The 27,526-nt window shown below is 49.1% G+C and overlaps 7 protein-coding genes across 7 annotated transcripts; 4 read left to right on the forward strand and 3 right to left on the reverse strand.

The window, feature by feature from the left end:
• Positions 1–263: 263 nt before the first annotated feature.
• FSST1_005738 (major facilitator superfamily domain-containing protein) lies at positions 264–2,137 on the forward strand (the record flags this gene model as incomplete). Its single annotated transcript, XM_083232043.1, has 3 exons — positions 264–719; positions 818–960; positions 1,183–2,137. 3 exons carry the CDS (start codon positions 264–266, stop codon positions 2,135–2,137), a joined length of 1,554 nt encoding a protein of 517 aa, XP_083089168.1.
• Positions 2,138–7,602: 5,465 nt separating this feature from the next.
• Positions 7,603–9,928, forward strand: FSST1_005739 (DUF3405 domain-containing protein; the record flags this gene model as incomplete). The annotated part of the gene is made up of 2 exons (XM_083232044.1): positions 7,603–8,030; positions 8,083–9,928. 2 exons carry the CDS (start codon positions 7,603–7,605, stop codon positions 9,926–9,928), a joined length of 2,274 nt encoding a protein of 757 aa, XP_083089169.1.
• Positions 9,929–11,718: 1,790 nt separating this feature from the next.
• Positions 11,719–13,099, reverse strand: FSST1_005740 (uncharacterized protein; the record flags this gene model as incomplete). Its single annotated transcript, XM_083232045.1, has 3 exons — positions 11,719–12,463; positions 12,593–12,808; positions 13,014–13,099. The coding sequence occupies 3 exons, from the start codon at positions 13,097–13,099 to the stop codon at positions 11,719–11,721; spliced, it is 1,047 nt and encodes a 348-aa protein (XP_083089170.1).
• Positions 13,100–14,014: 915 nt separating this feature from the next.
• On the reverse strand, positions 14,015–16,083 carry FSST1_005741 (cytochrome P450; the record flags this gene model as incomplete). The annotated part of the gene is made up of 4 exons (XM_083232046.1): positions 14,015–15,114; positions 15,168–15,760; positions 15,811–15,907; positions 15,963–16,083. The coding sequence occupies 4 exons, from the start codon at positions 16,081–16,083 to the stop codon at positions 14,015–14,017; spliced, it is 1,911 nt and encodes a 636-aa protein (XP_083089171.1).
• A 2,204-nt stretch (positions 16,084–18,287) lies between these two features.
• On the forward strand, positions 18,288–23,762 carry FSST1_005742 (uncharacterized protein; the record flags this gene model as incomplete). The annotated part of the gene is made up of 1 exon (XM_083232048.1): positions 18,288–23,762. The coding sequence occupies one exon, from the start codon at positions 18,288–18,290 to the stop codon at positions 23,760–23,762; it is 5,475 nt and encodes a 1,824-aa protein (XP_083089172.1).
• A 301-nt stretch (positions 23,763–24,063) lies between these two features.
• Positions 24,064–24,843, reverse strand: FSST1_005743 (ubiquinone biosynthesis protein COQ7-domain-containing protein; the record flags this gene model as incomplete). The annotated part of the gene is made up of 2 exons (XM_083232049.1): positions 24,064–24,597; positions 24,649–24,843. 2 exons carry the CDS (start codon positions 24,841–24,843, stop codon positions 24,064–24,066), a joined length of 729 nt encoding a protein of 242 aa, XP_083089173.1.
• A 465-nt stretch (positions 24,844–25,308) lies between these two features.
• On the forward strand, positions 25,309–27,343 carry FSST1_005744 (uncharacterized protein; the record flags this gene model as incomplete). The annotated part of the gene is made up of 4 exons (XM_083232050.1): positions 25,309–25,493; positions 25,627–26,351; positions 26,402–26,538; positions 26,594–27,343. The coding sequence occupies 4 exons, from the start codon at positions 25,309–25,311 to the stop codon at positions 27,341–27,343; spliced, it is 1,797 nt and encodes a 598-aa protein (XP_083089174.1).
• Between the last annotated feature and the right edge of the window lie 183 nt (positions 27,344–27,526).

Here is a 27,526-nt window from a genome sequence, read left to right on the forward strand (position 1 = left end):
ATGGTCAAGGAATGGAGGAGGGGAATTCCGAAGATCGGTAATCGTTTTGCTGGGATGTGATTGTAAAATTTTCAAAAACAAACTGATGATATGCTTGTTGCTTTGCTCAAGGCGTCAAGTCATTCTCTCGGCCGTCAATATTCTGCATGCCAACGCATGCCCTGCCCAACAAGAGACCAATTCGCTCTATAAGGAGACAGAAATGAAGGTCGGTAATATACTAAGACGTCAACATTAATGTACAAAACCCAATCGCGGCTACAATGAAGACCTCGCAACAGGATCCGTATGACAAAGCATCTTCGATAGCATCAGTCACCGATGATGCAGAAGCCTCACTACAGATCGCGGCATCGAACCCGAACCCAGTTACAGAAACCATCAACCGAGCAACATCACACATATCCGGTCACGATGCTTTCGAGCCAGCTGCCACAATCGAGGCCCCAGAAGGTGAAGAGCCTTACCGAGAAGCTGGCGACGAGATCTTTGACAAGGTGTCTCGAGGACGAAAAATAGCTATAGTTGCAGTCTTGTCGTTTGGGGCGTTCTTGTCGCCCATATCAAGTACATCCGTGTTGGCAGCAACACCAGAGGTTGCGACGACTTACAACACGTCCGGAAGTATCATCAATGTGAGCAACGCAGCATATATGATCGTCATGGCCTTGTCTCCTCTGTTCTGGGGCCCCATGAGTCAAGTGTATGGAAGGCGTATTGTAAGCACTGCCCATGCTGTTTAAAATAGGCCAAGGCTATAGAGCTTTTGATGTCCTCAATTACCAACAGTATTAATACATGCTAACTCAATGTTCAGGTAGCTTTATCCTCATCAGCCATGTTCTTTGTACTGAGTTTGGCAACCGCACTGGCTCCTAACCTCGCGTCGTTCATTGTCTTCCGGGCCGCTTCTGCGTTTGGCGGAACAGCGTTTATCCTCATTGGTCCAGCATGCATTGGGTAGGTCAATTCTATGCCTTCTCTTCTTCCTGTCAGCTGCAAGGTCTTTACAAAGTGGTTGTTGTTCCAGCAAGACCGCATGTTATCTTATCTATTGACACAAGCCTATACCTCAATCGAACAAAACATATGCTGCTGTCATGACTCGGATGGTTGAAGCAAAAGTTTGCTGTTCACATAAATACGCAGTCATGTCCAAGATACGATACTGACTCTGGACAGTGATATATACCGCCCTACAGAGCGCGGTGCAGCCATGGGTTGGTTTCTGACCGGAACCCTTGTTGGTCCCGCGTTTGGGCCGTTCTTGGGTGGTATAATTGTAACGTATTCGTCCTGGAGGAGCATTTTCTGGTTACAGACAGCACTAGCTGCAGCTGGATTTTTGGGCGTCTATTTCGTTGTGTCCGAAACAGCTCACCACCTCAAGATTGATGATCTGAAAACTCTTTCTGGTAAGAAGAGGGCACTCACAATCCTGAGCATGATCAGTCCAATGAGAGTACTGCGTCTGTTTCAATATCCAAATATTGCCTTGGTGGCTGGCGGAAGCGCATCCTTGACATGGAATATGTACAGCCTTCTAACACCGATTCGATACGTTTTGAACCCACGCTTCAACCTCGAATCCCCACTGCTCTCGGGTCTCTTTTATCTGGCGCCAGGCTTCGGCTATCTAGCTGGAACATTCGTGGGGGGTCATTGGGCGGACTACACTGTGAAGAGATGGATCAAGAAGCGTGGTGTTCGTGTTCCTGAAGACCGACTTCGATCTACGGTGCCTTTTATGGGTGTAATCATTCCGGGAAGCATGCTGGTTTATGGCTGGACTGTGGACCAAGAGGCTGGCGGCATCCCGGTTCCAGTCATCGCCATGTTTGTGCAGGGCGTTGCGCAGCTGTTTTGTTTCCCGTCGTACAACACGTACTGTCTCGATGTGATGCCTGGCCAAGGAGCTGAAGTGGCCGCAACAAACTTCTTCGCAAGATATCTAGTCGGATGCGTGGCATCAGCGGTAGTTCTACCAGCAATTGAGGCACTCGGCATTGGATGGTTCTCCACCATATCAGCAGCGTACTTGATAGTTTCAGCTCTGGCAACTATGGCTGCGATTCGATGGGGGAAGTGCTGGAGAGAAAGAATGGAGGCAAAGCATGAGAATTCAAGGGAGAAATAGGCAAATACTACCTAGGAACTTAGTGGGACGTAACAGCATGCAAGTACATACTCCCCACTGGCTGGTATAAGGGCGCTTGAGTTATCGTATCTGGTGCAGCATTTTGAGAAGAGTTGTCCAGAACAGCGAAGCCGAGACATTGTGCCCGAGACATATAATGAACACACAATTGGTCAAAGTAGTGCGTTGTGATGATCTATTACAAGACAAAGCAACCAGGTTTTGCCGAACATTTGGAATGCCAGAGTGCCGATAGGCAACTGGCTAGACTCTTCACTGACGTATGGGCATTGATCTGGTATACATTGTGCGAGCGAGTTGGAAGCAAGGACAGTTGATCAACCGCAGGTATTAAAAAACCGTTATAATTCCATGCATAAGGTAAAGGCGAAAGGAAAGCAACATGACCAAATCTCATGGTTACTGTACTATAGTAGTGTAGGTAGGTTCGAATAAAGCAATTCGGAGACCAATCCTGGTATTATGCCACTGTACAGAGAGTATTCTACTGGATCCATCTTCCACTCTCAAATCTTGTGTGATATTTTGTGGCGTCTTCGAATAGGGTGTGTGCAGTTGAGAGATAACGCAGCGGAACTTCAGTAGCACTAACTTAGGATTAGACTTGGGATTAGGCTTAGCAAGGTTACACGTTAGCTCCAACGTTTGTTTGATGGCCGTCAGAACGATACGATGGCGATAAAGAGCAGCAATAAACCAGGACAGTCTCCGACTTTAAAGATACTCGTATCGAAACTTATTACCCAAGCAGTTAAAGTAACACTGCGTTGTACTTCTGGATCTTCCAAGGGATTCCAGGCCGGAGATCAAACAATTAATTGAGATGAGAAAAGGCTCCGAAATTAAGATGAAATTGTTTGTATTATCTAGTTGGAGGCATGCACTTGCAGAAGTTAATGCAGGGCTGGGCAGCTGGGTTGGCACTCGGCAGGGGGCAGGCATGCATTTCATTTTGTCAGCATTGGATTGGACTGAATTACTGAGTGACCCGCTTCTGTTGAAATGACCTCAAGACTCGTTGGAGATTGCTTTTTCAGAATAATGCACTCAACTAGTATCAATTGGGATGAGGGCTTGCTTTAAAGACTCAAACTCAGACTCGAAGGATTGAGCATACATAATTCGAATCCTGTTTTATTACCAAGTATATCGAGCGGATCTATTTGCGAATACTATCTACTTTACAAATCGTGGTGAATGTCGGGCTACGACATGAACGGCAATTATATATAACTGTAGTACATGTAAGAGCGCTATATTTCGTGACAAAACTGACCTGATCAGAGCTATCATACTTTGAGAAGACCCCCCATCAAAATAAAAATATATAACTATAGTACGTTACCCCGAATAGACTCAGCTCAACGAGTCTACATAGTGCGGTCAAAAACAGCATCTGTTTGATGTGACCTGCCATGTTCTATTCTAGGTTTGAGCCAGCCTCCACTGCCAGTTCAACGACGCATTGCACAGTCGAAACACGAGAAACAGGGTCCTTTCCATTATCAATAAGAGGGCCCTGCCGTGGAGCAAACACTATATCTCCAACAATAGTAAACCCATCCAAGTCACAGCAATTCCATCATCATGCGGCAGCAGAAAAAAATCAGTAAATGACAGATACAACCAACAACAGATAGGATAACCAGGTCCATAAATCAGCCATTTCAGCCAGACGCAAAAGAGAAAAAAAACCCGAGCTGACAGGGCTGGCTGCAGAATTGGCTCGCTTTCTTCCTTGGCTTGCTTGCACTAGAACGTCCAAGTTCGTGTCAGTACAGAGTAGGTGACCAGCCCTTGGCAATCTCGCCGTTAAAAATGGGTCCAAGTTTGGTGAGAAGCTTGAGGTAAATGAAGTGTTGTTTACATGGCGGCATTATTGGCAACATCACTTCACTTACGTTGATGTTCGCGTCGTGCTACCTATGGCCTTGAAGTTCGAAGCCTGTTCTTTCTTCTTCTTCTTCTTCTTCTTCTTCTCCTTCTTCTTCTTCTTCTTCTTCTTCTTTTATAATATCAGACGAAAAGCTTGGCTTAGAGAGAGGTTCAGCGCAAGCATAATGGGTAAGTATTAGGTACATGCTGCTACGTTATATATACTAAACTTAGATTAAGATACCTAACTACGGATAGTACCTAGGCTAATTGCTTGATTCGCAACTGTGGCCTAGGGAAGGCCGATAGTGGGGGTCAATGTCACTATTCTTGATGACAAGTTAACAAAGTCAATCTGTTATAGTAGCTTGGTTAACAATTGTATACCCTTTCTCGCATCCCATCGGATCAGGATGCAGGGCTTCCACAGCTATGGTTACAGAATAAAGCATTGGTCTATATCTCGAACCAATTCTCCATCAATGCCCACAATCATGAACCGTCTGTGAGATAATTGGAGTAGGCGGTATGGTCAAGAGGACGCGTGGCGGGAAGACCCTCTCCCTCACCCTTATCCTCCAACAGAAGGGGGGCGTGGCCGGATTCAGGCCAGGGTTTGCTTTGCTTCGCTTGGCCAAGATAGACGGACTCGACTCTGGAGACGATTTCGAGATGATATGCCAGTTTTGAAAGACCACTTCATCCGCTTAATCCCCTATGCTTTTTCACTGACAATTTTGTCATGTTAATTCAACTCAATTGCAGATTCACAAATCGTCTTTTTTCGGAAATGTCGTGACGAGATGAGAACAAGCATAAAAAGAGGTGGACCATTTTGAAGGTTTATTTACCAATCACACACTCAGCGTCGATTAAGTTCCAGGCCATGCTTTTGGTCGCTCGTTTGCTAAAGGTTAACAGACTGATGGTTTGAACAAAGTCATAGCAGTGGCAGAAACGGCGGCAACCGCCCGCCAGACACTTACGAATCTCATACTCAACACCATCTGATGTCGCAGGAAAGAGCCGCAATGTCGCATTGTATTGCTACGTACCGTGACGACTGATGTGCGAATGAACCCATGGGTTTGACACTCCGTTGTCGATCAGGAGTTACAGGACGCGCAACCACAGCCGGCTGTAGGCATGGCAATGTTTGAAGCCTCAAGCTCCGTCACGAAGCGTGCCAAACTTGAGCCACGGGTAGCAAAGCCTCTCCCTTCTCTAACAATAGGGGCGGACTGACCCTCGCTCGAAGACCCACGGCACGGGCCCAATGACCCATCACCCTTGAAGGCCCTGGTGCGCTTTCTGGCCGTTTTGATTGGGGTGCGAGTGATAAAACTGCTTGCTGGGTTATGGCGCAACGACAGGGGAGGCAATGCTTGCGTCAAGGCTTATTATACAGAGTAGCTGGTAAAGATTGTCAGCACCATTGTCCTTGTCAAATCTACTGCACAGTACAGACTTGTTAGTGTTCCGACAACGGTTTGTGAAGCACTCACTGCCTGTGCGGTAGAGTAGTAGAAACGCCGCAAAGAACAACACCACGGTGGTGATGGCATCGCCAGAACCTTTCTTGTTGACAGTTATATAGGTAGGTATCCTTTAGGTATCAAGTTCTTGGACCTACCTACAGCGGGCTGCTGATTGACTGATCGATTGATGGACTGAGATGTCAGATCAGCGGGGGTTCAGCCAGGTTCGAATTCTTGACCAATTGAAACTCATGAAACCCCCGATGGCTTCACAAGTTCGAACGTTGGTTGGATATGAGATTCGAATGGCGTTTCTAATTGGAAGCTGACCTCCACCTTTCCTGCCCCCGAGCAACGCTGTCTCAGCAAACGTTGAGAAGAAAGGCCCAGTCGTTGGGCTCTCCCGGCAATTTCTGGTGCAAAAAAGAACGAGGGTTGTGTTCAGAAACCTTTTCTTACCATACATAGAGGGAAGACCAGGGGACCCATTTCCCAAAGCTTGAATGGGTCCCTGTTCCAGTCTGAATTCTTTGGTGTTCTCCAAATGCCTGACCTTGACCCAAGATCCCTTGTTAGCGAAAGACTTGGCTTTGCAAGTATGCTTCCCTTCCCTGCATAAGCTTAGTCCCGGACAGCAGATGAAGGACACATTGCTCTCTTGGATTTCACTGTGCCGAGAATGAACATCACTAAACACCGACCAGCTCCTTGGAATCAGATCCATTATCGGCAGGTTCTACCTGTTGCTAGCACGCAATGTCCGCAATACACATCTGAGCATGCTTTTTAGTACAGAACACCGCCACAGACTGATTTGTTCAGATCTCTTAAAACAAAAATGTCAAGCACCGCCATATCGTCTAAAGATATCAGGCACTATAACGCACTCTGCGCCGTGCTTTACGGTATGGTGTTGTGCGGTGCGGTGCTTTGCATTATGCTATGCCTCCCGGACTCTCCGAGCCACAGCCAATGCCACTGGCTGCCTAGGTGATAAGCCGCCACCAAATGCAGACCCAAATTATCTGAAAAGAGAGGAATAGCTTGAGAAAAACACTAATATCTACTATTGCGGGATTGATTGAGCTTTGGGATCGCACAGTACATCCCCAGCCCGGGTTCTCGTCTAGGTACCTTTCATTGGACGAATTTCACCTCAACTTGAAGTCACCTATCACAGCTAGGTTCTGTGAATTGCCCAGTTACAGGCAGGTACCTGCTAGCCCCTACTTACTGTAGGTCCCATAAATGTACTTTCCGTTCCCTCCTGGTCCCGTTAGCGGACTCCGTAGCGGGCCCCTCCCCCTAAGTAAATTCGTCCTTTGCTGCACTGTTCTTTCCCCCTTGTCCCCCTATCGACCTCTGCAAGGTCCTAGCCCAGGATCCAACCTTACCTGTTGGTAGCAACCCCTTGTCCCTCCCGTGTCCATAATCCCAATCCCCTGCGCTGGCCTCTCCTCTCCTTGTCTGGTTTGGTCTGTCTTCGCTTTTTTTCTCCCTCCTATCTCTTCTTGGTTCAACTTCTTTTCTCTTATTTTCCCCCTCCTTTCTCTTCCCCCCTCGTCAACGCCTTCCGCTCTTCGCTCGGTCTGTTCATCGCTCTCCTAGACGACGCCCTCTGCTTCGTTTCTCATCGCAAAGTCGTCAAGCACCGGGCCTCCGTGTTGCTTCAAGCGCTTGCGTGTTGCGCTGTGCGATCGTGCTGTTCAGCCGCCTCATCTCCTTTTCATCTAGTTGCCTCCGTCTCGTGACGAGGTAGCACTGTTTGTCCACTTAACTTACGCTCCTACTTGGACAACATCTCTCGTCGACCTTCCTTGCGGGATATCTCGACGACTGCCAGTCGCTACTTTCAATTGATTTTCCGGCCAGATCCGCCTGTACCTGTAACTTGTTCAACGAACCCTTCGATGTCGGCCGGCTCCACTACCACTTTCGCTCCGTATCTACGATAATTTTCGCAAACTACCTGTCTCGCCTATATCTATACATTGCAAGCATTCTCCGCACAAACCTCTGCGACTCGACAAATCATCGGCCTAAGCGTGCCAGACTCTTCAGCCTAGTATGCAGCGGCGCCATTCAGTCACCATGGCCGCCCGCAACAACAATAATTCGCGAGGCCCTTCGGGCAGGAAAATTGATCCTCTTCTCCCCTACTCCATCATCTCTGAAAAGACCAAGAAGCCAAGACTCAGGATCCGGTCGCTCTTGGGCCCATGCCATGCCCGGCGGATTTTCACCTGGCTTCTGGGCGTAGCCTTCCTCATCACTTTGATTTTTGTCAAGTCAAGGAGCTCCGGCTACAGTGTCGGAAAGATGAGCGGTACCAAAACTCAACAGCCCATAGCGACAGCTACTGTCGTGAACACTCAGGGCGAGACTGTTGTCATGCTTACTGGTGACATGGATGGTGACGGAAAGCTCGAAACCGTACCGGAGAACGAGTACGTTACTGCTGACGAAAAGAAGGAAGTTGCTGCGCAGCTTGAGAAGATGCCTTGGTTGAGATTCCCTCAGTATGTCCACAAGTTTTGTTGTCCTGTTTTGTGTTACTGATTTCGCCTCTAGCCTCGACGGTTATTTTCACGGTCTCCGAACCATCGTTAGCAAGGCCAACTTGATTTCGGAATATCCCAACATTACTGACAAGGCCCCTCTGCCTTCTCCGGCCATGAACGACCACGTGCCCAAGCCTCAAAAGTACATCCCTTATGATCATGGTAGTGATGTCAAGACGTGCTACCTCGACGCCAAGAAGACCGTCCCCGCCCCGGATCTGTATGCTTTCAACGGTGTTCCTCAGCATATGCCTGATCCGGCAATTGGCTCCTACAAGCTTCTCGGCATTCGGGACGATGTTTGCTTCGACCGCTTCAGTCGATACGGTCCTTACGGCCTGGGCTATAGCAGAGCTCAGGGTGGTCTGGATACCGGCCTGGATACTGAGGCGTCTGGGAATGAGGCAGTTTGGGCAGAAACTGGCAAAATCAACTACATCGACGTGAACTGGGCCGATGCTCAGGAAGATTGCTACAAAGCCAACAAGCATCGTTTCAAGCAGGTCAACGCCGACACCGGCGAGCTCTCGGAGACCAGCAACAAGTTAGGACGCATTGCCGTCGTTGTCCGTACATATACTGGCTTCAAGTGGACTGAGCTTGCTGTCCTCAACTTCCGTGCCCTCATCAGCGAGCTTTCGCTACGATCGGGTGGCGAATATCAAGTTCATTTCCTGATGCAGGTACGAAACATCGATGAGCCCATCTGGTCAGACAAGTGGACGGTGCAGCGCATCATCAACGACAATGTTCCCGCCGAGTTTCGAGGCCTGGTTTCGCTTTGGAGCGAGCCTCAAATGAGACTCATGTACCCCGGCCGATTTGGAGAGACGATCGAGAACCCCAGTGGTGCCGATATTCACGGTATCTACCGAAGCGCCCATTTCCCACTCCAGGTTTTCGCCATGCAGCACCCCGAATATGAGCATTACTGGAACTGGGAGATGGATATGAGATACCTCGGCAGTTACTACGAGTTCTTCGACCGCCTTGGCAAGTGGGCTAAGGAGCAGCCTCGAACCCTTCTTTGGGAGCGTAGCGCTCGTTACTACATCCCTCCTTACCACGGAACCTGGGAGAATTTTTCTCAAACTGTTCAACATGACACGCTGGCCTCTGGTCGCGCTCCCATCTTTGGCCCTCTGTCCTTCGAAGGCAAGGAACAACTACGACATGATGAATGGGGTCAATCCATGATGCCTGCTTCTTGTAGTTCTGATGCTCCTGATCGTTCCAAGTGCGGTGTCGGTGAGGAAGCTGACATCATCACTCTCAACCCTCTGTTCGATACTGAGCAATCCGGTTGGGTTTTCTCTGATGACGCTACTGGCTACAAGGCTCCTCCTCCTCGACGATGCGCCATCATCACCGCGTCTCGTCTCAGTCGTCGTCTTTTGATGTCGATGCATGAGGAAGTCTGGCGATACCACCACACCATGTTTTCGGAGATGTTCCCGCCTACTGTTGCGTTTCACCATGGTATGAAGGGAGTGTATGCCCCGCATCCTATCTTCCTCGACCGGGCCTGGTATCCTTTCAGCGAAATTGACGCTGCTTTCAACGCTGGTCGTGATCACTCCACATCTGGCCCTGGCAGTCCCTTTGACCAGCTCAACGAACACAACCATAAGGGCACCAGTTGGTATTTTAACAGCGAATTTGCCGGTCTCATGTGGCGCAGGTGGTTGGGCTATGCCCAGCTTGATGGTCGTGGCAAGCACGGCGGTCGTGCTAACGAAGGACATGAGCGAGGTGGCAAGACAGAGGAGATGAAGGACAGCAGCAGCGGCCGGTTATGTCTGCGTGGTATGCTGGTGCACCCTATCAAGTTTGAGCATCCTTCAGAGAAGCCTTAAGTTGAGGGGTGCAGAATAACAGTCCCTCAACCTTGTCGCCGTCATGAGCAAGGCGACGCTACTTGTCCACCCTCGACCAGCGCACACGACAGACATCACCACGCACATATGCATTTGCAGGAGCATTTGTACAAATATACCCACGACTATTACTGAATGGCAAGACATCCGATTCCCAACACTACGATGAGAAGGGTGATGACGCGAATTCTATGCATCTATTTTTATCAGTTCCCTCCTTCGCCCTGCTACATTCCGTTTACGGAACCAGCGAACTCGTCCTAGACTTACCTAGACACTTTATTATTTGAACCTTACCTTCTATTTCTCTTCCACCGTCTCGGTATTCCCTGCAATCAAGGGTTTCCAGAACGCCGTCCTAATCAATTCTTCTCATTCCAAACTGGGAATGTTATGAGGTTGTCTGCATCATTCAACACTAAAAATTTGTGTTTTAACTCGTCTGTTTATTCTCTGTTCTCGTTTTATCAATCAGTGTGGCATGTCGTTTCTGGGTACGAGACATCCAGGACTAGGCGCGGAAAGGGTCTCCGCCCATGCTACAGGGCGTTTTGGACTGGGGGGGATTTTGGGAAGACAAATGCGAACATGGTGCGACTTGTATAGATTCGATCTAGTATTAGAGGTGGCAGTATGGAGTGAGATTTCATCTGGGTTTGAAACCAATTTCGAAGCCGATTCTGAGTCGTGTACCTATTTGTGCTGTTCGTGATGCATGCCGTTGCTCAAATAAGGATGTTTGTCGTTTCATGTGAACAAACGATTCAAGCCAAATAAACAACCCTCCCTATCAAAGTTGTTCATAACTGAAATGTATTCCTTAACGTGCCGGCTGGTCTAACTCCAATGTACGATAAACAAGTCAAGTCTCGAGAGGACGAAGTCAGTGTTAGACTTTGGAAATCATTCATAACCACCAAAACATTGGTAAGCAAGGCTGCTATTAAGATTGACAGGGTTATGGTAATTCCGTTCTATTCTTGCAAGGCAAACACTTTTAAGGAATGCGGTGCAGCACATAATTATAAGTAGTTGCTGACAGATGTACACAAATTCACCTCATCGCTGAGATACCAATTGGTATTTAGTTCGATCGCAAGAGCGACACCTAGGTACCTGTTAACACAGTACACGATCGAGAAGTGTACACACGTTCGCCATTACAAAATGCCCAAAATTCGTGCCGATTGATAGAAACTCTTTTGGACCAACCAACACGTTCAATGTCTGGAGACGTGATCCCAAATGCAAGTCGAATTCAGTAGCCGATCTCAAAAGTCCAATCGGAGGGTTTCAAGGCAATATTTACAGCTTTAAAAAGCAAATACCAGGATCAACGATATGTAAGACCAACATAAGTAGCATATGAAATCCCGTCCGTGACCAACTATCTCTAGTCCTATCCCACCCATTTTCTGTTTAGGTAAGCGTTCCGGTGGTCAGAGGGAATTAGGGAAGAGTCCTAGCCGCTTGAGCGGCGCAAAGAACGCATATGCATCAGGCGAAGCACGAGAAAAATAAAATCCATTCGCCAGGTATCAAACGCCTCTGACGCCATTAACACTCGAATCCTACAACGCCGTCAACCCAAATAATAAGAAAGAGCACACGTTTTGCTCAAACGCCGGGTGGCTTGGTCTGGGTTAACCAAATCAGACAGCGCTTTTAGGTTCTGCCCCTATCGTTGTGGTGTTATTTCTGAAGTTTATGGAGAGGGCCAGGTTCATTGAACTTATTTGGCACATGATCTACCGCCTCCCTTGAACATCTCACTTCCTCAGAACGGCGTCGTAAATGCTCACTAAGCCAGTAATGGCAGTTCCGGTCAAGATGCCCTTGTAGCCACCATAAACAGCGTTTTCAAGGCGCATTATTGAAAGGTCGCTCAGAAGACCGCCGAAGTTGACGCCCTGGCCGTAGACAACAAATGAAACGAGTGCCTTGACAATACTGAAAGTCAAGGGGTCCACGACGTAGTCGGCGTAGCTTGGACGAGGGCGAACTCGCGAAGGAGGGGGGCTTGTGGCGCTGAGGTTGAAAAAGTAGCCAACAAAGGAGGGAATTACAACGCTGGTAAGAATCCAGGTCAGGGCAGGGGACCAGAAGCTGGAGGTGAGAAGCAAGAACATATCAGGAACATAGACAGGGTAGTCTGGCGTGCCAAGAGTGCTGATGGCGGGAATTGTGAAGGCGTAAACGTTGCTTAGAATCTCGCGACGGACATTCCACAACTCCCAACCTGCGACGCAAAAGAGAATGCTTGTGACAGTGCTGAGTGTGTCGCGTGTCGCATGGCTAACTTCAGTGATGCCGCTTTCCTCGTACATTGACGAGACGCGCTGGCGCATGATGCTGGTTGAGCGATCAACAGCCAGAGCTACATCGGCGGGAGTCGCAGGTAGCGCAGGTAGCGTAATGCTCGACGCGACCTGCGCCAGTGTACGGCCAGGAGTCTCGACAAGCGCAGTAGATGTAGCTAGGGGAGAAGAAGCAATGTCACTCCTGTCACTCGAACTATGGGTTTGTTAGCTCAACGGTTCTAATAACACGATACGCGCGAAGCATAATTCCTTGGGCACTGGCGCGCCTTGACTGACAAGAGCGCTAGCGGCGCCAGGAAGACCAAGATGATGAGCTGCTTACTCAAGTGATTCCTCTTCCACAGGCTTTGAGGGCCTTCGTCGAACTACCTTGACGCTGTCTTCGCGGAAGACTTCCTTCTTGATCGGGGATCCTTGAGCCTTGGAACGACTGTTGAAGTAGCCAGCGAGGTCTGGATTAGCGATAAAGCGCGACGAGTTCTCTGTAAGATAGCTGTCAAGAGCTACACCGAGGTCGTCTTTCTTGAAACCGTCGAGGCTATATTGATTCATGTCAGCGCGACTGATTATGGCTAATGGGCGCATGGAGGGGTCATGATAAAGTGGGCGCGTCGCGTTGCGCTTGGATACAACTAGTCGCAAACAATAGGAACAAAAAGAGAATTTGACCTGCTACTGGTGTTTGGCGATGGTTGCGCGCGCGAGCATGATGGAGATTCCTGGACGGACGGCGGAGGACTCACCCTGATAGTCCTACAGACTCGGCGAGGGTCTCTAGTTCACCCTTCTTCTTGGTCTTTAACCATGAGTTGTATCTATGCGTAGACATGTTGAAGAGTCGCGTAGAGTGTGTGTGTAATTGGAATTAAAAAAGGTACTCCAAAATGTAGATTTGAGCTTGATGTATATGTACGTGTCGTAGTTTGTTGGTGGGCGATAGAAGATGCGCAAAATGAAGCTGGTGATGATGAGAAGAACGGAGGTACAAACTCGCTTGTGGTGTGTTGGGGGGGTCCCGGGTTGGAAGGGTGATGCTGTTGAAGAAGAAAGGGCTCGCGTTTAATAGCGGGTCTCTTCCAGGTTGTTTATGTTTTTGTCTCCCGTGCCTTCGGTCCCCGCAGATCATTTTAGGTTGATGACTATAACCTTGCACCAATCAGCGTGCTCTATCTTGCAGCTCAGTCGCTAGAATTGCTGGTGCTGATTCACTGATGAAGGATGGAAGCAATGATATGACCTCATCCCAGGAATCTAACATGCATGTAAACTTAGACCACAACCTAAGTTAACTCTTTTTGTTAGACGCAACCATGAGCTAGTCATGACGGACCACTCTTGTGAGCAGGCAAACGCGTTACTCGCAAGACATGACACTTATTTTCTTCACCTGCTCTTTGAGTGTTGTTACTACATTTTAACTGATGTGAACAATTGAAGATTGAGTCTAATTAGATGTTTCGACTATAAAAGGACTACATGACCTTATTTTACTTTTACTTTCATTTCACCTTCACCTAATGGGCTACTGCTGCTAGTGTACAGGATTTACTCTATAGGGCGACTAGACATACCATGGATGGAACCAAGCCATGTGAGCGACCTAGGTTTTCATGAACTGCATATTAAATTCATAGCTCACTGGCTAGCCGGATCTAGCGACAGTGCATATATACAGGTGTAACGTATATGCAAATGACAAGATATATTTCATTCATACATGCTTACTGTCCTCGATAGCTTCTATTTACAGCCAACTCACAAATCTCTCCTTTCCCCTCTTAACCATCCTTACTGGCACGTAATCATCATTCATCTTAAGCGTCAACAATGAAGTCGCACCTAATATCTTGGCCCTGCTTGCAGATTGGGCTATCGCATACACGTCGCGTCTTTCTTCTTTGTTCATCCTCTCGACCTCCTCATCGTTTGCCCACTTATCCACCCCCAACTCCAGGCTGTAGTCCCGGAAGAGCACCGCAAGCGCGGCGATTATTTCCACTTGAGCAATCCGGCGGCCGAGACATGATCTGGGCCCGTCGCTGAAGGGGATATATGACCCCCTTTCTGGTCGAAAGAGCTGCGAACTTGTATCAGGGCCCTTATATCCACCAAAATCCTCGTTCTCAGAGGTAGTAGCATCTAACTCTGTCGGTTTTGTCGTGAACTCATTCGATCGGTACCATCTCTCAGGTACCCAGTCATTGATGTCGTCCTCACCAACGTGGATCTGACTTGGTCTCCCAGGCCAGTATCGTGGGTTTCGGTGAATCGATACGGCTACCAAGGAAATAATTGTACTCCCTGGGATCAAGTAGCTGTTACCATCAATAGTGATGACCTTCTCTTCTTTCGGGGGCACTTTCTTTGGTATTTCCACGACTGCGGGGGTCATTCTGAGAGTCTCATTCATGCAGGCGCCGAGCATGCTAGCCATCATCGGGTTGATCAGCGTGTCATAATCCCATGAGCTTGGTTCTCTCCCGCCGAAGATCTCGTCGATATCCCTTTGCAATCGCCTCTGCGATGCTGGATTGTTTGCCAATTCTAGCAGGATGAAGTACAACGCCCCAGCGGTGGTCTCATGTCCGGCGACGAGCATGATGAAGGCATTTCCTTGGATTTCGTCTCGTGACAGTGCACCTTTTTTGAACTGCGTACCCTGCTGGCCTTCGCCCGTACGGTTCGCGTAACTGGATCTCACCAGCTGGCCCATCAGGTCCATGCCGTCGACATGCTCGCCTTTCCGAGCTTCCTCAAACTTCTCGTCCATCAACTCGTGCATATATTTACTAAACTCGTCATGGGACTCTGCCGCGAGCTGGTTCTTCTTAAAAGGCATTATTCCTGCAGTGTTGTTAGTCTAGCGTTTCAGCAATCCCTCTCGAGGTTGAGCTAACTCAGTATCCATCGTGGAACAAGCAAAATGAGCAGGATGCACTCCAAAGCAGTTGCAATTGTGGTCACGAAACTCATCGTGTGTCCTGCAGTGGCTTCTGGCGAGCCATACTTTGCCATTTTTGGATTGGCCTTTGCTGGCAGAGACTCTCCGGGCCACAGTAATTTGAGGCCAAATCCGACATAAGCAATAATGTTGAGAGCTAGCCTCATCGTGTCCTGGTCGAGTGTGTTGATAGTACCACTGTCTTGACCACCTGATCCCATCCACATCTTGACTAAACCTTGTGCCTGGTGTATAGCTTCCTGAAAGACAAGAGCAGCATTCTTTTCGTTGAATGAAGCTGAGGTCACTTTTCTATGGTTTCGCCAGATGGCGCCTTCTGAAGTCAGAATGTTGTCGCCAAACACTCGTAGGATCTCGTATGATTCCACGTATTTTGGGAAGTGCTCTCTCCGGCACGTAATCTGACGGATAGCCTCGGCATTGCAGGTCATCATAAAGAGCATGTTCGGAGAGACTACGATAAACACATCTCCGTGGCGCGCAAAGGCATCATGGCGTGTATTATATGAGAATCCAGGCGTCAAAACTCTGTGGCCGATAACGTTAGTACAGCTCGATTAGAGAGTGACAATGCATACTCTAGCCATTCTTCCCATAGTAGCTTGGGGAGCAGTTTAATTATCGGGGCCAATCCTTTATGAGCCAGTATCCATGGGCCGAAGATTGGTGACCAAGCTATTTGAATGTCAGCTTTGAGACATTGAGTCAAAATAGACTGCGGGAGATATACGGGCGGTGATGTAAGGCAAGCCGCTCTTTTTTGCCGCTTCAATATTGCTTCGCAGTCCAGAGACATACTTATACACAGCGTACAAGACAGCTGTGCCAACAAGGACTAGGACTGTCTGCATTCTGCGGATGATTCTTTGATATACCCTGAAAGTATGTGGGTTTGGATCAGTGACAGGGGCCGCGGATCAAGCTCAAGATCTCGAATAGACTGCCCTCAAATTGGGACCAGAGCTTCTTGAAAACAAAATTTTACGAATTTGGAAACAAAGGGAGAAAAACGTGTCAACAAACGATATGGCATCGGCTGAGATGGAAAGGGGCCGGTCTGTTTTTATTCCCACTTTGCATCGGCGCTTGTGTCGCGGATCAACAAACGGGGTTGGAGCTGTAACAGACGACGCTTCAGATGGACATGCAGGGTTACCATCGACATATAAGAATAAAAAGTGTATTCAAAAAGATTTAATAGAATCGCCTCAGTTGGATAACTAGACTAGATTGCAGCTCACTTTCAACGTTATGTTCCTTATGCGGGCAGGTGCACGTTAATATTGGTCATCGTGTATCTGTTTGCCTGTGCGAGAGAACCTATGGTGTAACACATAGCGGAGTGCATTCATGAATAGAACTTGGATTTCGTCACACGCTGCTAGGTAGTATAGCTCTTCAGGTTTTGCCATGATATCAAATATGTCATATATCATAGTGTGGACAATGGGTTGGCTCTTAGTTCAGACAGTAGTTCATAACTGGACAAGCCTAAGGCTATAAAGATTTCTGATAGGCCAGTGTCTGGGATGAAGAATACACCATTTAACTTGGCCATATCTCATTCAACTGAAGCTCTTGGAACTGATAAGTACTTGACGATATCTACTGTTCGTATCATATAATGCGGTGTTGCCTAGGTAATATCAGATGAGAAACCGTCACGAGTTACGAAGTGACATTAATCAGGATGATATGTCAAGAGTGACACATCATAGTATTTACATGGGGAGAACACATTAATAATTTATAACACGATCTGGGAACTATCTAATAAGCTACTGACCTACTCGCTGGGGTAAGTTCTTAGGTAACTTTTCAACAATCGTTTCGTTACCCTGTAATTGATTAACAACATAATACCTAGCAAAGAAATTGGTATGTGGGCTTACTCGAACGAGGGGTGAGCTCGGACTCGCCGCCACTGTGGTCCAAGTAATTCAACATAGGTTCGCATGTAATTTCCCTCCTCCTGAGCCAAAATGAAGTGTTTACTGTAGAGCCTGCAAGTACCCGGCTATAGGAACAGTCAGTCAATAATAGAACAGGTCGTAACCAGACAATGGAAATTGATGGAGACAACCAGATGCCATGGCATCAAAATTGACGCGATATCTCTCCTTATGTAGTAGTAGTCATCTTCAACAAGTCGATCTCTATTTCTTATTGAAACGCATCTGTGAGGAGGTATCCGAGTACGTGCGTACGGATAAAAATGTCGAGATACGCGGGAGGCGCTGCGGGCGTTGGACCAACTCGTTTCAGGGCCCCCAGCCTAGCCAGTCAGGTAGGTTCTAGCGAGGATTCTCAGGGAGCGCCTATGGAAACGTAGCGTCCAGTCTGAAGCGTTGATGAACATCCCCTACAAACCCCGCCATGCCGCTTCTAGTCGGGTAACCCATGGCATGAGCCTGCATGATGGATCCTGTCCTTTCTCCATTCCCAAATTCGACAAACAGGTAACCCGGTCCGATCGTCTAATACGTGACTGACGTGACAAGGATGTGACTTTGGCTTTATTCCAAAAGTTCGGGACCTCATCTCGACAATAGTTACGAAGCAAGGGATTCTAAATTCCCCTTCGATCCTGACCCCTAAGGTACTGTCAATCACAGGTCTCGTGACGACGAAGTCGTTCCACGTAAACTTGTTTTTGCAACCACCACAGACACATACGTCTCTAAAACAATCTTGGCCCGTTGTCCTTCACCCTCTGGGTATACAACCCATCGACCGCTTGTTTTAGTTCGTCACCACCTTTCGCCGCGCGACCGACCTACTACCTACTACGTACGTGCGACGCTTGGAAAGAACGAACCCCCTTTTACCATCCGCCCGCTTCTGTCAAATACAACGAATCGCAGACAAAACCTGTATTCAACAGAGTTAAATTAATTCTGGTTTCTTTTTTCAGCATGTTTGCATTGGCTGCGACAATCGATCAAACATTAATGTCTTTTAGCTTGCTTGTTGTCTTTAACTAGTCTAGCTGAGTATCACTGCACTACCTCAGTATCTATACTGCAGCCAACAAACTCGATCGCGACGAACCGTCATGACACAACACCGACGAGACGAGAACGTCTCTCCTATGGACCTCACTCCTCGAACGGTTTCCCCTTCGAGCTCCAAGTTTCAACTCGCACCCGCTCCTACGTCCAGAGCAAACCCCGATACTCTGGTGCCTCCTATAGATGTCAAAGTCTCAGGCTCGTCGAACGCCCTTGAATCTACCACAGAAACAAATCGATCATCAAATATATTGAAACATGGCCACGATTCGGTACCTTCATCGGCTGTACCCAAGTCGACTCCGGCTTCAATCAAGTCGCTGAAAGACCATGGCATAAACGATCGAGATTTTGGCCTTGCAACTGATCCTGAAGGACAAGATCATGCCCAGGCACTTTCCAGACCAAGCATACAGCTCACTGGTGCTGACGGCCTTGACACCCCCCCTACATTTACCAGAGGTAACTCGTGGGAAGAACCAGACACTCCAGGCAAATCTCGTGGGGCTTCGTTGATGTCCAAACTCAAGGCACTTACCAACACCAGTGGCTTACCGACCCCAAAACCACCGACCGTTGCCGGTCCCTCTAGTCAAGGTATTCAATCGAATCTCAATTCTCCGACACGGCCGAATCGAGGTATCCCAGGGACTTTGACAGAGGAAGACACGGACGCTGACGCTGACGCGGAGGAGACTGCTGATGAAGGCAACCCTGAAGATGGGAAGCAGAAAAAGAAGAAGCAGAAGAGGATGATGCGTCGCACGAAGAAAACAAACGCTTCGACTCCAGGAACTCCAAGGCGATTTGCAGCCGATACAGATGTATTGGATACCTTTGACCAATTGGTAAAGCGACGCGCAAGCATGCCCGATGCAGCCCACGAGTATGGCGTCTCAGAGGGCGAAGGTCGAGATCGCTTGGGAATGTCCTTCCGCCGGGGGAATTCCTGGATGACGTCCGCCATGCGGCCTCCTGGCGAGGAGGCCGATGAGCTTGAAAGCCCCGGTGCTGTTGGGCGACGATCAGGACATGTTCGTCGAATCACTGTGTTTGGCGGTGGCGGTGTTTCTGACGGCGATGCCATGACCCCCCGACGCCCCTTCTTCACATCCGAGCGAGCGTCCACCTTTGGTGCTCAAAAATGGAAGCAGGTCAAAAACACACTCAAATTACTGAGGCAGAAGAAGGAAGACCGTTTCGACTACTACAAGTCAGCTGAGTTAATGGCTGAGCTGCGAGCCGGTGCTCCTGCTGTGCTTATGCTAGCCAGCATGATCCAGCGGGATGAACATGGAAACAAGAGAATCCCGGTTCTTCTTGAACAGCTCAAGCTTCGCATTAAGGACAGCTCCCCTATGGAGGATGACGATAAAGATCGCCATTGGCTATTCACCATTGAACTCGAATACGGAAGTGGACCTAGCAGAATGAGCTGGACTATCAGCCGAACATTACGGGATATCTACAATCTGCATTTACGGTACAAGTTTGCTATCAATAACGAAAAGTACATGCCTGGACGAATGGATTTGGGCGGCCGACCGAAGCAGCCAAAGTTTCCCTACTCGGCCTTTCCTTATCTCCGTGGTGCTCGAAAGAAGGGCGAGGAGAGCGACGATGAAGATCAAGCCAGTCTTCGTGGAGATGAAACTGCTGGCGAAGGCACTGCTGCTGAGGCGGCAGGAAATGGTGTCTTCAGCGATCCCGAAACACTGAATGGCATTCCGCGAAGAAAGTCACGTAATTTCTTAGGCATGGGCCCAAGACGCAGGTCAACAGGCATCACCGACCCTGGTGAAATGTCCAACACCGAGGGCCCAGGAATGCCTGTTATGGACATGGCAACGAGGAGACAGCGCTATGTTGAGAAACAGCGACGTATTTTGGAGAAGTATCTCTCTGAGATGATAAGATGGCTCATGTTCAGAGCTGACAGCAACCGACTCTGCCGCTTCCTCGAGCTCTCTGCCCTTGGCGTTCGACTTGCTGCCGAGGGCAGCTATCATGGAAAGGAGTGTTATCTTCATATTCAACCCTCAAAGGGCCTTGACTTCCGCCGTGCACTGACACCAGCCAAGGTCGTTTCTCGGCGCAGCCGAAAATGGTTCCTCGTCCGACAAAGCTACATCGTGTGTGTGGAATCTCCTGAGAATATGAACATTTTCGACGTGTATCTGGTCGACTCTAAGTTCAGCATTTCTTCGAAGAGAGGCAAAGTTAAGGCAATTGATTCCAACGAGAAGAAAGCTGAAATCGACTTGACTGTGGAGGCACCCCCTGACAAGCATCACACTATGACTTTGCGTTCTTCTGAGCGCAAGATCCGCCTCTTCTCTCGCAACCAGTCCGTTATGAAGCAGTTTGAGGACTCGATCAATCAGATGCTTAAGCAGACACCTTGGTATCAGGAGAAGCGCTTTGACAGCTTCGCTCCGGTGCGGACCAACGTATTTGCTCAATGGCTCGTCGACGGTCGCGACTACATGTGGAATGTCTCCAGAGCTATCAATATGGCTCGCGATGTGATCTACATCCATGATTGGTGGCTGAGCCCTGAACTGTACATGCGAAGACCGGCAGCCATTAGTCAGAAGTGGCGCCTGGATCGACTTCTACAGAAGAAGGCTAGAGAAGGTGTCAAGGTCTTTGTTATTGTTTACCGAAACGTCGAGGCTGCCATTCCAATCGATTCGGAGTACACCAAGTTCTCCTTGCTGAACCTCCACCCTAACATCTTCGTTCAAAGATCTCCTAACCAGTTCAAGAAGAATCAATTCTTCTTTGCTCATCATGAGAAGATCTGTATTGTGGATCACGATGTAGCCTTTGTAGGAGGCATTGATTTGTGCTTTGGACGTTGGGACTGCCCCCAGCATCCAATCGTTGACGATAAGCCAACTGGTTTTGAGATGTCCGAGACGCCCAAAGACGCAGAGCACTGTCAACTGTTTCCCGGTAAAGACTACTCGAATCCTCGTGTACAGGACTTTTTCAGACTCAACGAGCCATATGAAGAGATGTACGATCGAACCAAGGTACCTCGAATGCCTTGGCACGATGTAGCCATGCAAGTCGTTGGCCAGCCTGCAAGAGATTTGACACGCCACTTTGTTCAGCGTTGGAACTATTTGCGCCGAGGACGCAAGCCCACTCGGCCCTTGCCCTTTCTGCTCCCCCCCCCGGACGCAAACATAGACGAACTGAAAGAGCTTGGGCTTACTGGGACATGCGAAGTTCAGATCTTGCGATCCGCCTCCACATGGTCTCTGGGCATCGAACAGACCGAACACAGCATTCAGAACGCATATATTAAGATGATCGAGGAGTCGGATCACTTTGTCTACATGGAGAACCAATTCTTTATTACAAGCACTGAAGCATACAACACCCGAATTGTGAACCGTATTGGAGACGCTCTAGTTGAACGTATCATCCGGGCCCACGAGAACGACGAAGACTGGCGTTGTGCCATTGTTATCCCTCTGATGCCTGGCTTCCAAAACACAGTCGATGAACAGGAAGGCACAAGTGTTCGTCTCATCCTCATGTGTCAATACGCAAGTATCTGCAGAGGCGAGCAGTCCATCTTTGGCAGACTCAGAGCCGCTGATATTGAACCTGAGGATTACATTAGCTTCTACTCGCTTCGCCAGTGGGGAATCATGAGCAATGATGTCCTTGCCACTGAGCAACTCTATATTCATGCCAAAACAATCATTGTCGATGATCGAGTGGCTCTTATCGGCTCCGCCAATATCAATGAGCGATCAATGCTGGGCAGTCGTGATTCTGAGTGTGCCGCGATTGTCCGGGACACTGACATGATCAACTCGACCATGGCTGGAAAACCTTACAAGGTTGGCCGTTTCGCCCATACACTCCGTCTCCGACTAATGCGAGAGCACTTGGGTCTGGATGTTGATGAAATCCTGGAGGAAGAACGCCAGGAAGAGCTCAACCGTCAAGATTTTGAAAACGAGATGGAACAGATCTACGAAGAGGAGGACAATGGCCCTTCTGACCCCTCAAGACTATCTGCCAAGCGCCCTGAACCCCCGCGCATTCCCAGCATTAATCACGACCTCGATGCTGCCGTTGAAATCGAAAAGAGCAGCAGTAGCAGCAGCAACAGCAGCCAAGGTAGCGATGCCGAAGCGGAAGGCACAACCATAAATGGACCGGAGAGCAAAGTGAAGCATGAGTTGGATGTGACTGGCTATGGTCCTGATCGCTGGAAGAGTGCTGAGAAGTCCGGCCTCGATGCTGGCCGTGACTCTGTTATCATCAATGGCAGGGAAGTCCTCGTCAACAATATCAGCAACGAAGGCAAGGGGACACTACAGTCACCTGCGGAAGCCCAGCCACATGTCCCTCAACCTGATAATAGGTATCTCGACCCTGGAAACCACAACGACGGCCTCCCACCCATGCCTGCCTTGAACCGCCGTACCACAGATCAACTTGGCCTCCCTCGTCCTGCGCAGCTACCGTCTTTACCAATTAGCGATGATACTGATATCGGTGGCCCTCCGTTGCACATCGACCCCGAGACAGGAAAGCCGGTCAATGGTGTATTCCACCCTATGGCTGCAGATATTCAACTGGCACACATCGACAAAAATTGCATGATCGATCCGGTGAACCCCAACTTCTTTGATGAGATCTGGAATCGTGCTGCCCAAAATAATACCAAGCTTTATCGCCGGGTATTCCGCTGCATGCCTGATTCGGAGGTCAGTACTTGGGCTGAGTATAATGCGTATACTGCATATGGAGACAGGTTCCGCAAGAGCATGGAACCAGGTCAATCCAGAGGTGAAGACTCTGAGTTCCCCCCTTCCTCAAGGCACCGCAACTCCACAGCTGGCGGGGCAGGTGTCAGCGCACCAGGACCAGAGGTGATGGCCAAGGCCGCCGAGACAGAGGCGGAGAAGGCGTTAGGAAAGATAACCGAGAAAATGCCCCTTAGTGGACACCATGAAGAGGATAGGATCAAGATTGTTATTCCTGATGAGGGCCATGATGGTCGCGATGAGAAGAAGATAATGAAAGATGGCGAAGCCCTCTCATCACGACCTAACACTGGACTAGACACGGAGAGTGCTGTTGATGCCCAGCATCACGTTGAGGCACCGTCCCCTGTATATTCACCTGGAGACACCCCCTTCCCAGCTTTCGATGGAGGTAGCAATGGGAGGTTCCTAGAGCCTCAAGCAGGCACCAAGGATCGAGAGAGGCGAACTACCTTCTCTACTCTCGAAAAGCCATCTTCAAGGGACACCAACGCTCCTCCACCCGGACAATTAGGTTCAGTGAAGCGCAGGCGTCGCGCAACCACTAAGAACAGTCGACGCGGTTTCAGTATAGACGACATGCCCAGCCGAGGACAGGCCGAGGAGCTTCTCAACATGGTACAGGGGAACATCGTCCAATTCCCGTACGACTGGCTCCTCACTGAGGAGCAGAATGGAAATTGGGGCTACCAAGTAGATGGCGTTGCACCCCTGGCTATCTAGTAAGTCTATCCCCGCAAACATTATCGCCAACGATGCTAACTAGCCACAGCAACTAAGCTTAACTGTCCCTAACACTGCATTATCTGAGCGGTGTTTTTTAACATTTGAGTGTGCACTAGTCTAGAGCATTGCATGGAGTCGATTAGGTGGTTTGATTATTATCGCAAGGAAAGCATTCAATGGGCATGATCGTCTTCTAGCACACGGGGTTTCCTTCTATTCGCTCGTCCTATATATACACGCTCCATAACCAGAGTCACCCACACGTCTATATTACAATTTTAATACAAGCATTTTCAACCTACACTCTTTCACTGACCCAGATAGCACCCCGACAGCCGGCCCGGATGACGCCGGTAAGGAGCCAATGTGGCTCGGCCTTTTGTGCATCGTGCTCAACCGCGTGATCTAGATGCTCCAGTTCCTCGTCTCGAATCACTCGAAGGGTTTTGACAAGGTTCGACAATTCCTCGCCGACTTCATACCCTTCAGCCTCCCATTGCGTAACCATCTCCAAAAGGGTTCGGATCTGTTCGTTATAATGACCACCAATCTCGGTTTCAACAGCCTCCGTGCAAGCCATGGCAGCTTCGTAGCCCATCATAGCGGTTGACCAACCTAGACCAGTAGCCATGACGGACCACATGGGGTACATGGCAGTAGGTCGGACACGGTGTTTGTGGATAAGACTGTTGAACGTTTTGAAGTGACCGTCTTCCTGGTCGTACATGTGTGCCATCAGCTTGCGGAGGTGTGGCTTTGAGCAGACAAGAATGGGCGACTGGGCGGCATAGATGAGAACGGCAGCAAGCTCACCAGCTTGGTTGACACGAAGCTAGCAGCATGTCAGCCGTCAATTGATACAGGATAGACTTGGAAAGCATACAGCAGAGTCGAGAAAGTCACGTTGCTCTTGTGTGAGTGGTTTAAGATTTTTAGGAGTTTTGGAAGACTGGTTTGATACAACAGTTTGAGCGTTTGCTGTCGACGCAATAGTACGGATGTATGGCCTGCAAAGTGCTGGTGTTGAGCGTGACCCAATAGAGCGCATAGGTCTCATCAAAGCCCTAGATGAAGCCATGGTTGTAATTGCTACAAAGTCCTCAAACTGCTTCTTCGTTGTCCATTAATCGCGGATCTTGAATCGGACGATAATTATGACGCCGTCCAATATCTCATCAAGCACAGCGACTCTAGCCGGATTAAAACCTTTCCGTACCGTGCACCAGCCACACACGTGCGACGGCATGACATACCCTTTGACCAATAAGGTTTGCCTAGGAACTCAGAACAGGCTGAGAAAGAGCAAGCTATTCAGCTCTTTCACTTTTGGCACAAACAACTTTTTGTTCTACCATCAACAATTGGCTTTCTCATCGTTTCAACACCCCGTGCGCACATTTGCGCATCTTTTTGGACCCCTTTCATCGCCGAAATTCCTTCTTTTTCATCCAGACACGCGTATTACGCGACTACGCCTTTACACGATTGCCATCCCCTGAATTATTGCGCTTCAGGTCCTCGTTGACCTACGACAGAGCTCACCATGTCTGACGTTGAAGATGACCTTCTCGATCTTGCGGGTAGATCCTCGGATGATGAGGGTTCTGACAACGGAAGCAGAAGGGGATCAGCGTCGCCGCCACCATTAAAGAGAAGCGGTTCTAAGAGGGAAACCGGAAGCAAGGCGCGTCGAGGAGGTGCCGATGATTCTGAGGAGGAAGGCGAGGCGTAAGTCAACTCTTTCGCTGGGCAGTGCACGGGTTGGGTTTTGTACTGGGTAGCTCGCTCGGTCTTTCTCCTGATTTCAAGTTATCCCGTTTTCTACCCTTCATCCGCCCTTTGCTGACCTATTCTTGTTTAGGTTTTCTGCTCCCGGAACGCCAAACTCGCTCGAGTCCGCGCCTATGGATGAATCCGATTCTGACGCTGAGCCATCACGAGGACGAGCTGCCGCTGCGGATGACGACGATGAGAACTACCCAGTCGACGGTCGATACAGGAGTCAGAAGGAGAAGGCAGAGATTATGGCCCTACCAGAACTCGAGCGCGAGCAGATCATTGCTGATCGAATGACTGAGATCGAGCGCCAGCGCCAGAACCGTCTACTTCGTCAAATGGTTAGCAACATGGAGAATGAAGAGCGCAAGCAGGTTAAGAAGAAGCGGAGCGCTGGAACTGCCGAGTTGGAAGATGGCGATCGAAAGGCTTCACGACCGCGCACGGAGACAAAGAGGGAAACTGCAATGGATTCGCTGCGTCAAGCCAAGGCTGAAAAGGCACGCCGACGAGAGGATCTTGAGAAACGGAAGGACAATTACTCGTCGCGCCGAGGTGATTCCGGAGCTGAGGACAGTGATGACGACTACAACCGCGGACGTTCACCTACCCCCGACGTTGACGAGGTACGCGATCAGCCACCGGCTGAGCTGCGTGACTATGACCGTGTTCGACTGGGGCGAAATGAGTTTGCCCAAGTCTGCTTCCACCCTGGGTTCGAGCAAGGCATCATCGGATGCTATATCCGCATCGCTCTAGGACCGCACCCTGAGACGGGCATAGAGCAGTATCGCATGGCTGTGATCAAAGGTAAGAAACGACGAGGATGATGTTATATATATTACTGACATCGTTCGCAGGCTTCTCGACCAGCCGACCTTATGCCATTCAAGGACCCCAAGGTGTGCTGGTTACTGATCAGTACGTAAAGGCGGCGCATGGCAAGGCAATTAAAGAGTTTCCTTTCATCGCCGCCTCGAGTGGAAAGTTCACAGATGTATGCTTGACATGAATCTGTTATCAAGATTATTTAATACTGACTCGACCAACAGACTGAACTCAACCGGTACAAGGTCACATGCCATAACGAGGGCGTGACCCTTCCAACCAAGGCGTATTTGACTGATAAAGTCGACGACATTAACAAACTGATTAATCACTCGTGGACTTCCGAGGAGATCAAAACCCGGCTGGCTCGAATTAGTGATTTGAAACGTCGGTTTGATCCAGCCGAGCGAGAGCGTATTGCCAAACTACTCGACGAAGCAAGACAACGTGGTGACGATGACAGAGCTGAGGAGTTGCAGGAGGAACTTGACAACCTCGGCTCCCAGCGATTGGCGTTTAGGACGAGCTTGGGGTCATCGAAGCATTCGGACGAACCCAAGGTACAAAGCGAACAAGACCGTCTGGCTGAGCGTAACCGTGAAAATCGGCGTTTGAACGCGGAGGCAGTACGGAAGGCCCAGTTGAAGGAGAAAGCCAAGTCGAAAGAGATTGAGGCAGCTCTTAAACGTGGCGAGACATATCAAGGCGACATGTCGAGGCGACTACGGACCAAAGCCAAGTTTGTTCACGATGCTAACGAAAAGGTGGAACAAAAGTCAGCAGCAAATGGTAGTGGGGCCAGTACTCCTGGAAACAGCACATCAAAGCCGGCGGCTAAGTCTCAGCTACTACCCCATCTGGTGAAGTTGCAAGAAGAGAAGCATAAGGAGAAGGGCATCCCGACAATCCACAAACCTCTGATGGACGACGACGTGATTGGGTCACTGGACCTAGATATTGATGTTGAAATTTGAGGGAACAGAGAAAGTTTAGACACAGAAGCATGATGAAGCGATTTTCGGTTGTATATTTATTTATTGATCTGTTTTTTCGGCGGGGTAAAGCAAAAAAGGTAGGGCAGGGCCGGGTTGCATCTCATCTTCAACGAAAACTCACTTGGAGGTGATAACTAGATATGTGTTACTACTTGACAAATA

The sequence above is a fragment of the Fusarium sambucinum genome, chromosome I (genome assembly GCF_050947815.1).
Source record: "Fusarium sambucinum isolate potato_lamoka chromosome I, whole genome shotgun sequence".
In the NCBI taxonomy this organism is placed as follows: domain Eukaryota; kingdom Fungi; phylum Ascomycota; class Sordariomycetes; order Hypocreales; family Nectriaceae; genus Fusarium; species Fusarium sambucinum.